The sequence below is a fragment of the Cynara cardunculus genome, assembly GCF_001531365.2.
Source record: "Cynara cardunculus var. scolymus isolate 2C chromosome LG 17, CcrdV1, whole genome shotgun sequence".
Classification (NCBI taxonomy): domain Eukaryota; kingdom Viridiplantae; phylum Streptophyta; class Magnoliopsida; order Asterales; family Asteraceae; genus Cynara; species Cynara cardunculus.
Genome location: NC_037544.1, coordinates 2,152,215 through 2,164,984, shown reverse-complemented (window position 1 = coordinate 2,164,984; position 12,770 = coordinate 2,152,215). Strand labels below are relative to the sequence as shown.

Genomic DNA, 12,770 nt, shown 5'->3' with positions numbered 1-12,770 from the left:
AGATATTATATTTATAAAAACCGTCAACTTGTTATCTTGTTAAATGTTCGTGTTTCTAATACTGACATATAACCATAAATGGTTACGTCTTTTAAGCATTTAGACAGAAGTTTTAAAACTTCAAATACTGACTTTCTCTTTGAATGACAGTGTTTCAGAAATCAATCATTAATTTTCGAACATAAATCTAGGATATTTAATAGGAAAAAAATTAATATTTTTCACTCTTGATTTACAATAAGTTTTACATTATCTATATTATATTATAAAACATTTAACAAAAATTATTTTTTATGCATGAAATACTATTTATTGATACATATTATTTATATTTCAAGATTACAAGTAATTGTACGAAAGTACAACTTATTAAAGCTTCATATTTGAATTCGTATAACTAACTGTAGATAAATATAATCAAATAAAGGATAAACATTTCATTTTAAATATAAAAAAACTAAAATATAATTAGAATAATTATTAAGTTCTAACAAAATAATTAATTATTATCTTTATAAAAAAATATAATATTAAACTAAAATGAAAAACATGAATTAAAGAAATACACAAAAAGAAGAAATTTTAAATAGTTAGTTTGGTACTAATGTCAATATTTTTTTTTAAATTTTTAGATATCTTAATATTTATATTTTATTCAAACATAAAAACATCATCGTTTTCCAAAACCACATAAAACAGTATTATAACACGGACCTAAAAAAAAACGAAACATTAAAATCGAGATGTATCTCACTGCATTGTGCGAGTACCCTTCTAATACAGTATAACATGTGTATACTAAGACTAGTTCTAAATAACCCCTTTTATATTTTAAAAAACATTTTTTACAGTTATGCTATAATTTTTTTAAAATAAAATATTTAAAATGTAAGATCTTTTAAAAAAATACATCCAACTCTAATAACTATTCCATTTTAACAGCTATAATATTAATTATGTTATTAAAATATTTTATAAATTTATAACACGAGTACGGTTAAAAAAAACCATGTAGAATATTACAATACATTCAATCTCTTTGGTAAAAGCAATTAAAATAATATGTCTTTTTCATCGTTATTTAAAGATTTCTTTAAACTTGAAAATGTCTACAACCTGTTCTTTTCTCTCTGTTTTAACATACATTATAGTATAAGATATTTGTTATAATATAAATGTTGAAAATGCTCGAGCAGATGAAGGATCATGCGAGAAGTTAATCAATTTACGAGAAGATAAGTAATTTCAAGATCATATATGATTACACGTAGGGGTATTCACGATACAGTTTGGACGGTTTTACCCTCCAAACCACAAACCAAACCGCAATGGCGAGCGATTTGCAAACAAGTGACCAAACCGGTTAAACTGAACCATAAAAAACGGTATGGTCTGACCGGTTTAGATGGTTTGGCCTTTTATGTTTAAACTAAAAAAAAACATTGAACAAGTTGAAAAAAAGTTGAAAAAGCCCACCAACAATAATTGGAATTTTAGATAAACTATAAGGGTATTCGCACAATGCAGCGAAATATATTTTTATTTTAATGTTTCGTTTTTATTTTTTTTTCTCTGTTGATATAATACGACTTATGTGGTTTTGAGAAAGATAATGTTTTTACGATTTAGTGAAGTAATTTATTTTGTCTTAACAATAAAATTTTATAAAGATATAATGATTTTGTTAGAACTCAATGATTATCCTAATTATATTTTAGATTTTTTATATTCAAAATGAGATATTTATCCTGTATTTGATTATGTTTATCTACACTCTACAGTTAGTTATACGAATTCAAACATGAAGCTTTAATAAGTTTTACTTACGCACAATTTACTTGCAATCTTAAATTTTTAAGTAATATGCATTAATACACAATACTTCATGCATAATAAATGATTTTTAAGAGTTTTTGTCAAATGTTTTATAAACGTTAAACATACCACACGAAAACTAAACATAATTAATACATGTGTATTTACATCAATCGGTTCAGTCTAGACCGTTAAAGAAACCGTTCAAACAATCGGACGGAGCAGTTTGGCTATTTTTCAAAGCAGATGAGACCGCTAAAAACAGTTCGGTTTGACTTAGTTCGACGGGTTCGAATAACAACACTCTTGACTTCATTATTAAAAAAATAAAAAACAAAAACAGTCACCTTTTTGTAAATTTCATTGTTCTTTTTGCTGCTTTTGTTACTTTTGGAGTAATTTGTCAATTGAAAGTTAAGAGAGAGAAAAAGGAAGAAATTCACAGAGATGAACCCAGGTGTTCTTCATACCCATTGAACACCAAAACCTGCTTACAAAAACCCATTTAATTTCTTCAAAGAAAACCCAGTTATGGCGGGTTCAGGATCAACGGATAGAGGCAAGGAAGCAATCGGAATGATGGCTCTTCACGAAACTCTCAGAAACCTCTGTATCAATTCCGATTGGACGTATTCCGTCTTCTGGACCATTCGTCCTCGCCCGTATTCATCTCTCATTTGTTCTTCAATCTCAAATCGAAACCCTAGTTTCTGCACCCTTTAATTTACAGTTTCCCCTTTGTTTGTTTTTTCAGGCGACTTCGAGGTGGTAATGGTTGTAAAGTTGGAGATGATAATGGTAGCTTGTGAGTTCATCTTGTTTCCAGTTTTCTCCCCCGTGGTTTCTTCTCACGAAATCAAACGAATGATTCATGGAAATTAGGGTTTAATTTGCAGGATGTTGATGTGGGAAGATGGGTTTTGCAGAGGAAGAGTTGATGAAATGGAATCAGGTGAAGATCAAGTTAAGAAATCATTCAGCAAAATGTCGATTCAGCTTTATAATTATGGAGAAGGGTGGGTACTTGGTAGGTGCTTAATTAAATATTTGATTCATAACCCTGCAAAAATCATAATCATAATCATATACTCATAATTATAAGGGAAATTGACAGAAATAGCCGATCAGGTACTTGCGCGAAAGAGGTGTAAACGAGTCGAGTAGTAGGTTATTCGAGCTCGAGCTTGATTTTTTTTTTGAGTTATCGAGTTCGAGCTCGGTGGTCGTTTATGGGCTCATACTCGTGATCGGTTTACTTAGTTATTGGCTTGAGGTTTGATAATTTGTATATTTTTAATGTATTATTTAAGAGCATGTTTGGCTTGAAAAAGTATACATTCAAATGGCTCGGCTTAGCTCAGCTCATTTCGACTTGAAATTTTTTACCGAGCTTTCGAACAAACCAAGTCGAACGTTGGTTCTATGAAGCGGGACCGAACCAATTTTTAAGCATAAGCTTCTGGCTAAAAGTGAATTTGGGTCAGAAAATGGCTAAAAAGTGAAACCGAGTGAATTTCCCAAATGATAATGATTTAGGGTTTATCTGATTCTGTTTTGATTTGGATTGAGATGCAGATTGATGGGGAAAGTTGCTTCAGATAAATGTCATAAATGGGTGTTCAAAGAGCCTTCAGAATCTGAACAGAATATATCTAATTATTGGCAAAGTTCTTTTGATGCTGTATGAATCCTCAAGAACACACTTTCTTTCATCTTAATGAATCAGTCATCAAATTATGAATGCTTTTATGTTATATATTTTGTGGTTTATAATTGTTTTGAGTCTTTATGAATGATTGGTTTTGCAGATTCCTCCAGAATGGACTGAACAGTTTGATTCAGGGATTCAGGTGAGCTTTTTGATCATATGTTTCTTTTTCGTCTTTTGTAAACGGAAACGGCGTGTGAGATAGATATATCTGATACTTTTAACCTAACGAGTTCATGAATCACGAGAAATCGACTGAAATAGTTAATCCCGTTACCAAATCCGTTAGCCACTTTTCAGAGCTCTCTTTCCAAAATAGCAGTCTTTCCGCAGATGTTTTACCTGCGTAAAGACTGATTTCCGGAAAAAAAAAGAAAAAGAAATCCTTACGCAAAAACGTCTTTTTTTTAATCTGAAATTTGAGTTTATGTAAATGCGCAAGACATTTGCGTAAAATCTTAGCGAGAATGTGAATTTAATTGAAAAAATGGGTAAAAAGTGAAGTGAGTCGGTGAGATCTGACTATTTTGGTCAATTTCCCACGAATCTATCAAAAATGTCGTGTTAGCAAACTTTACGCCTTTCGGCCGATGAACACGTCGTACCGACTAGACTAGTGACAGACCTTTTTGATGTTGATGTCATCACTATTGTTCTTTTTGACTATCTCAATTATCATTGATTGATAAAAGCCCAATAAAATATTTGAAAGCGGGGTCGAGCGAGTGAGTGGCTGTTTGGCTTGTATGGATATAGTTGTCTGTGTGCATTAATCTGTTTGTATAGATTAGGAAAGTTTCTGTGCGAAACTGTTTTCTCATAGATGAAAGAGCGTGTTTTTTAAATTGTAAGAGCATGTTATGGGAAAAACTTGGCTTTCTGCATAAAACTCTTACTAGAAGCTTACTGAAAAAGTCATTTCTATATCATTAAGCCACTACCAAACAAGTTATGAATCTCGTTAAGCTGTTAACAAACAGACCCCACTATCCCACGGGGAACCAGACAAAGGAGTGTACAAACCTTAAAGAGAAAGTACATCTAGAAACATTGATTGGACATCTCGCATCATTTAATTCCAAAAGAAATTTTCGGTGAGATGTACACAGACCTATCCTTCTTCTTATATACCAGATAGTAGAGCAGTTGTTTTTATATCTGTAATTATTTTTTTACAGTTAAAATCAAGTACAACTGTAAAAACAATAAATGTATGTTGGTCCTAATTTGTCATGGTTTACCCTTTTCTTCAACAGACTATAGCTGTCATTCAAGCTGGCCATGGCCTTTTACAACTTGGTTCATGCAAGATTGTAAGTTCAATTTACTTCCCTTTTATATGTGCAGTAAAACATCGGCTTTATCTGATACAAAATATATCTGAATGTTCTAACAGACTGTTTTATAAGACTTAACCTTGTATGAACAAATAATTGTACGTCATATGTAAATGTGTTGCAATAAATTGATATGACGCTTTTGGACGTTGTTAGTTTTTAGGGTACTTTTTACACTTTATTTCAAAAATATCATGTAAAAACTTGTGAGGACGCCAAAAAACGTGATATTGACGTTTTATTGTAACAGATTTACGTATGATGCACGATTATTTGATTGTATAAGCTTAAGTCTTATGAAGTAGGTTATTAGGACATTTAAACATATTTGACGTTTTATAAAGCGAGTTTGTTGTATTTGTATCTTTCATCTCGCTATCTCGATGGGCCCGACCATTTTTTTAGTATCATATTGAAAAAAATAACGTTTTTTGTTGTGATTTATGGTCGTGCGGATAATGAAATGGATTTACGTTACTAAGTTACGTCTTTTGCTATGTGCTTAGATACCCGAAGACCTTCATTTTGTGCTTAGAATGAGGCATACCTTCGAGTCGCTTGGCTATCAATCGGGTTTTTATCTTTCCCAACTATTTGCATCAACTAGGGGCAACATTCCGTCACCTTCTTCCTCTGCGATCCCGCTAAAGCAACCTCCGATCCCGACCCGTCCGCCACCCCTCTTCAATTGGGCCCCACCTAGAACGATGCCATCACCCAACTTCCACAACCCGGCCCAACTCGGATACCCACCGGGCCCATCAAAAGACGAAACCCACATGTTCCTCCTCCCGCACTCCTCCGAACCCCAAATGGAAAACATGATGGGTGGTCCGGACCACCATGTCCAAAACGACATCAAATGGCCCAACGGGCTGAGCTTCTTCAACGCCCTCACCGCTAGAAGTGACGATGCGAAGATCCTGTTCAATTCCGACGGGCTCGGGAACAAGCCCGAGGGGTGGCACCCGAGCCCGGAAATGAAGAACCCGAATGATTTCTTGAGCTTGGATAATACAAACTCGGATCATGGCGTCGGGAAAGTGGATCATAACAAGTATAAGAGGAGCTTCACGTTGCCGGAGAGAATGGCGACTTCTTCATCATCATCTTCATCACTTGATCACCATAAACACAATCAGAACGGAGAATACCGGAATCCGGAGGCGTCGATGTACTCCGACGTTATGGAAACTTTCTTGGAGTGATTATGAGATGAAGGGTATTTATGTATTAGAAAGATAGTATGCATGTCTTTGCATTTTCATAGTTTCTGAGTTGTTCACTTTCTACTTCTTAACATAATCTATGTTTCTTAATTTCTTTATGTAGTGTCATAACTTATATACTCTCTGCCAAAAATCGGTCCCGGGCTGGGCCGGGCTTAATCGGTCCCAAACTTTCTTATAACCGGTCCCAAACTTTCTTATAACCGGTCCCGGTTGAGAATGGTAGGACTGGTCAAGGTACTTCATAACCGGTTATAGGCCGCCGGTCCCGGTCCCGGCACAAAAAAGTAAGATAAAAATACATTATAAAATTATTTAAAAATACATTTATTTATAAAATTATTTGAATTTTCGGGTCAATCCATAGCCGGTCCCGGTCCCACAAAACTACCAAAAACCCCAACCTGTCCTGGTTTTCGGTCCAATAACCGGTCCCGGTCCCACAAAACTACCAAAAACCCCAACCTGTCCTGGTTTTCGGTCCAATAACCGGTCCCGGTCCACCGGCGATCCCGGGTTAGGCCGGGCCGGTTTGGCCATCACTACTCTTATTTCTCACCTATAGATGCACAAGGTCTAGGCTTTTTCGGGCCGGTTCGAGACCTTCAAGCCTGATTTTCAACGGAGTAAAAAATATGCCAATCTTTGGGGTTGAAAGAGGGTCCGAATTAATACTTTTGGACTGGGCTTGAAAAAAAGTTGGAGTGATCGGGTAGTTGGGCCGGGCCTAGTCTCGACTCGAGTTTGAGGTTTTTTGTGCATCTTTATTCTCACCTTTGGTTGGTATATTGCATAAAACAAAAAAAATATGATACCATACATAATCGTATATTAACTAAAATAGGTTGCAAAAAATACATTTTAATTTTAACAAGTTACACCATTATAATCGTCTCGTCAATACTTTCGAAATGAACCGAATATTGAATATTTTTTTATTTAGTTATATTATTATATCAGATACACTATAAAAAAACATTTTTAATACTTATACTTTACACCATTGTAATTAATTATTTAATTTATAGTACATCCCTTGTCACATTGACATATATAATTGTATATCAACTAAAATACGTTAAAAATTACTTTTTAATTTTAACAAGTTATACCATTATAATCGTCTCGTTAATATCTGCGGGATGAACTCAATATTGAATATTTTTTGATTTAATTATGTGTTCATAATGATATAAATATAATAAGGTTATAAAACATAAAATGATAAAGTAAGTGAAGTACATAAAGGTGGTATTAACTAGAGAAATACCCAATGTCTACACTTATGCACCATCGGACACGTTGTCGACTTCAACGTAGACTAAATGTGTACTAAGAACATATAGAACGCACTTATACTCGTGGATATGTTGATTTAACGTAAAAAAATATAATTAATTTTATATAAATAATCAAAGTCTTTAAAACATTATAATTCATCGTTATTAATATAAAATTAATTAATTTATATACTTATAATATAGATTAAAAATTATAAATTTATCGTAATATATTTGTATACAAATAAATAATTAAAAAATAATGTTGATACCTAACACAGTGAACCAGATACCTAGATCTTCCCCAAGAGCTCACATCAACGGGAAGGTTTGGCCGTTTCGTTTTTGTAAGCTGGTCCGGCCTATTGCTTTTTCTTTATGCCTATGTATGTATTCTTAATACTTTATTAACCAATAATAATATAAAGTTAATTAACTTATATAATTATAATATAGATTAAAAAAATAAAAACATAAATGATATAATATGGAAATATTAAAAAAGTTGAAGGATTAAAGTAAAATATATCAAAGAATTAAAACTGAAAAGTAAAATTGTTTTATTTTAGTGTATTTTGTGATATATTAAAAAAGTTGAAGGATTAAAGTAAAATATATCAAAGAATTAAAACTGAAAAATAAAAAGTGTTTGGGTTTAGTGTATTTTGTGAAATATTAAAAAAGTTAAAGGATTAAAGTTAAAAATATTAATAGGCTAAAAGTGAAAATAAAAAAAGTTGAATTTTAGTGTATTTTTTATTGTTTTTTATAGCAAGGAGAATATAAAAAATATATAAAAAATAGGGGGAAAAATATAGAAGTTGGTGGTGATAGAATAGAGTTATTTAATAGCTATATTATTTAATTATATACATATGTACATCATGTTATTTATTATTATTATTTATTTAAAAATAAGATATATATATATATATATATACATATATACACACACATACATAGAATTGGGTTTTGGTAAGAAGGAAGGTGAATATGAGAAACGTAAGAAGGTATGCATTGGATGCATATTAAGATGAGATGCACCGAGATGCATCTGATCAATCCTTATCAAACACGATTCATTGGTAGGTGTGAGATTAAAAGTGATCAAGGGTCTAGATCATTTCTTACGCTTCTCATTTTAACTCTCTTTCGCACACGATCCTTCGCCTATACATATATATATATATACATTTCTTAATGTCATCAAACAGTAGCGGACCTAAAAATTTCTCTGAACGAATGCACCTTTAAGTTGTTCTGCAAAAGTGTTGTTTGACCTAAAGGGAAAATCGACAGGGCTTGAACATTGTAGCCTACAATTAAACTTTTACTTGAAATAAGATTTGAACTATCGCCTCGTGCATGTAGACGGCTAATCCAACCATCCCCACCATTTTTTCTATTTCTATTATATATATATATATATATATATATATTTTTTTTTTTTGTTTAAAAGTATTCAAGTGCACGTCTAAAAAATCAAGTGGGTGCATCTTTCATACGTCAATCTTCTCATCTTTTGTAATAATCGAATGAGTGGGTGCACAGGAGCCCACTCCTCACTTAGTACTTAGGGGGTGTTTGGGATTGCTTATTTGAAACAATTTATACTTTTCTACAAAAGTTTTTATTAACTTATTATAAGTTAGAATTGTTTAACTTTTTTTAAAACTCATTATTACCGGTTTGGTACCGGTATAAGCTGTTTATTCAAACACTCAAAAGTATTTTTGTTACTGGTACCACACCGGAATAAGTCAATAAGTTGTTTTTATAATCACATTAATTTCTATGCGTTTAGCACCGAAATTCTAAAATAAATAAGTTGTTGGAGTTGAATTTAAATTTTGTTATTTGCTTTGTATGTTTTAAGGAAATTATAAACAATTTAATGGAGATGTTATTTGAATAATTTGATGATGATGATGAACACACCATGAATTACTTGGATGCAGGTTGAATAATTCCATTGCAATAATCAAACTCAAAACCCAAATTTAGACGAAGAAAAGAAACGACATGAATCACAGAATCAAACCATGAATTATCAAAAGAGAGAATCAAGCAATAATAAGAAATTATCGTAATCACATACTCACTTTCAATCTCTTTGAAGGTTCAATCGCATGGCACTCTTGGCATGTCGACACAAGCCACCCCAAAAACCTCCGGCAAATCCCTTTTCTAACACCACAGTCTTGCTTCCCGTTACCTCCCTTCCTTTTCTTCAAAGAGTTCCGGCGATTCAACACCGGAACCGGCGCAATAAACTGCCATCTCTGAGAACGGCCATAACTGTTACAATACTGTCGATTTTGACCTTCCTTTTTCGGAAATCTACCGCTCGTGTTGCTCTTCGTTTTGATTTCAACAGATCTGGCTTGATTGATCGACGATAACTTCCTCCGATACGAACCTTCGCTAGTGCTTGTTCTCGCGCTGCTGCAACTACTATTACTGCTACTGCTGCGACTGTTTGTGCTATTACTTCGAGAAGACATCAACGATCCTTTGCTGCTGATACTACTGGTTCTGCTCAAAATCGTGGATCTCGGAATTGAGAAACTCGCTGGCTGAACAGGAAAAGCGTGAAGGAGGAACTTGCCATTGGAGAACAATTGATCGGCTAACTCCGAATCGAAGTCAATGTCTTGTGAAATGGCGGGAAAAGTGAACATATCTCCGGTGGAATGTGCTTTCTGCCGGCGATGATTCTCCATAACGGTGGGGGAAATTGTGAATCGGATGACATTGGTATGAATGAAGGATGAATTTATATTGTGAAGAAATTTGTGAAATTGAGAAATTGGGGATTGGGACCAATTGGGGGTTTTGATTTTTCCCCCTAAAGTGAAGGTCATATGGGGTCGGCTTACAAGCTTAACGTGGCCAACCCGTTATTATCATATTAGATAACGTTTCTAAACGTGACCATTTTTTCTACCGCTTTCGTTCTAGTCTGTTTGATAGTTGTCGAATGTTTTAATGTAAAATTAGAAGGATACTCGTATAATGCAGCGAAATACATTTTGATTTTAATATTTCGTTTTATTTTGTCTCATGTCGATGTTATAATATTGTTTAATGTGATTTTGAGAAAAACGATAATGTTTTTATTTTTAAATAAAATATGAATTTACAGATATCTTAAAATTTAAAAATATCAATATTAGTGTCAAATTAACTATTTAAAAGCTTTTGTTTTGTTGTGTAATTTCTTTAATTCAATTTTTTATATTATAATTTAATTTAGGTTTCATAACAAAATAATTTTTTATAAATATAATAATTAAGTATTCTGTTATAACACACTTATTATCCTAATTATATTTTAGATTTTTTATATTTAATATGGAATATTTATCTAGTATTTGATTATGTTTATCTGCAGTTAGTTATATGAATTCAAACTCGGAGCTTTAATAAGTTGTATTTATACATTATTTATTTGTAATTTTGAATTTTAAGTAATATGCATCAATAAACAGTACTTTGTGTATAAAAAATGGTTTTTAAGAATTTCTGTCAAATGCTTTATAATATAGTATATATAAGTAAATAGCCAGCATGATAGAGAGGTTTATAGATATGTTTCTTAGCAGCTTAATGAGACACAACATATTCAGTCAATTGTACATGCCTGTTTTGATAGTCATTTAATGATATAGAGAATGACTTATCCAATAAGCTCTTAAGAGGAACTTTATAAAGAAAGTCAAGTTTTTTTTAAACATGTTCAAACAAAAACTTTCTCAATCTTTACAGACAGATCAAACCACATAGAAAGTTATATTTATTTAGAAATGAAACAGGATTGTCCGGTAACTGTTCTGAATGAACGGTTTGAATGATAACAAATTACTATTTTAACTTTTTGTATAATTTAATAACGAATGAAATATAGTTATTTAATAAATATTTATAAAAATTATTTTGCAAAAAATAATCTGCATGTTTAATATTACTCGTTCAACACAACATTTCATATTAATCCAAATAAGTATAACATTACTTGTTCAAGTTCTACATTTAACAAAATTATAGCAATTAGATTTAACATAACAGTTTTTGAACCATTTTTAATTTTACGTATTTAACAATAATTGATTTGCAATATGATAAAGAGCAATAGATTTTAAACCATTCTTTAAGTGCTTACATTTTTATTTTATTTTGTCTAAAAAAAATAAAGATTAACTATAAATTTGGTCCATGTGGTTTGATATAACACTTTTCGTTACCAGTTGTTGGTCCCAGTCGGGTCTATAAGAGTTTTAAAGGAACAGTTTGTAGAAGGGGGAGATGAATACACATACAGAAAACTTTCGTATTTAAAAATAGAAGGATCAATACAGATTTTTTTGCAGATTGTTTGCGGAAATAGAAAATGTAAAGATAACATATCTAAAACAATCTAAGATTACACACAAATATACTTAGCAAATAGAAAAGATTTGCCAAAAAGATAATGATATAAAGATGTTCTTCTTGGGTAAGAACTTTTAGAATTCTTAAGAGAGATTCTAACTTGTTTGAAGATAAACGTATGTGTTCTTTAGATAGATGTGTGATCTCTCTGCAAATTTGAATTTACAATATGGTCATCGTGGTTTGTAAGAACGTCCAGATTTCGTCCCTACCTTTAATAATTGTTAAAAACTTCCGTTAAATGTAAGAAATTTTCGTCATTTTATCAAGTTTTTGTCTTTTACTCTATCAAAATTGATTCCATGATTTTGGTTCTTATGGTTTTTGATTGAAAGAAAGACAAAAAAATCGACAAAAAGAAGAAAAATGCCCTTCATTTAACGAATGTTTTTAATATTCGTTAGAGTGATGGACCAAATCCAAACACTTTTGCAAACCACGTTGATCAGTTTGCAATTTCAAAACTACAAAGATAAAAAATGTTATTTTTGACAAACTACAAGGAACAAATTTGTAATTTACTCTAAAATAAGTTTTTGCTCCAAAAAGTAAGAGCTTACTTCTCATTCTATCATTTAATGAGTTGTTTGTTTACCTCTTAATAGTTTCATTATGAGGTAATCTTTGAATCATTAATAAATGAATCTCGTTTGACAAAAAAAATCTGTTTTTTAATGGTTCTAAAATCCTATGAATGATTTTGCATCACGAGTCTCCTTTAACCATTCAACGCCTAATTTCAATATAAACAATTACCAAACAATTATATCTTATTTTGCACTATATCATGAGAGTATATTAATCATTCTGCATCAAATATCTTACAAATTATAATTAGTAGCGTGTTTGGTCATCCTTAAGGTTTTGAGTTCGAATCCTCGTATAGAATCTTCATTTTATTTTTCATTGGTAATAGCAATACACGACCAGTTGAGGACGCTCGGGCCCTGACTACTAATATCAACTATCA

General features: G+C 31.8%; 2 protein-coding genes across 2 annotated transcripts; one reads left to right on the top strand and one right to left on the bottom strand.

The window, feature by feature from the left end:
- The first annotated feature begins 2,245 nt into the window (after window positions 1-2,245).
- LOC112500977 (protein RICE SALT SENSITIVE 3-like) lies at window positions 2,246-6,171 on the top strand. Its single transcript, XM_025104600.1, has 7 exons — window positions 2,246-2,477; window positions 2,570-2,620; window positions 2,712-2,831; window positions 3,391-3,496; window positions 3,624-3,665; window positions 4,780-4,836; window positions 5,367-6,171. The coding sequence occupies exons 1-7, from the start codon at window positions 2,347-2,349 to the stop codon at window positions 6,066-6,068; spliced, it is 1,209 nt and encodes a 402-aa protein (XP_024960368.1). The 5' UTR covers window positions 2,246-2,346; the 3' UTR covers window positions 6,069-6,171.
- A 3,153-nt stretch (window positions 6,172-9,324) lies between these two features.
- Window positions 9,325-10,132, bottom strand: LOC112500976. Its single transcript, XM_025104599.1, has one exon. The coding sequence runs from the start codon at window positions 10,090-10,092 to the stop codon at window positions 9,460-9,462; it is 633 nt and encodes a 210-aa protein (XP_024960367.1). The 5' UTR covers window positions 10,093-10,132; the 3' UTR covers window positions 9,325-9,459.
- Between the last annotated feature and the right edge of the window lie 2,638 nt (window positions 10,133-12,770).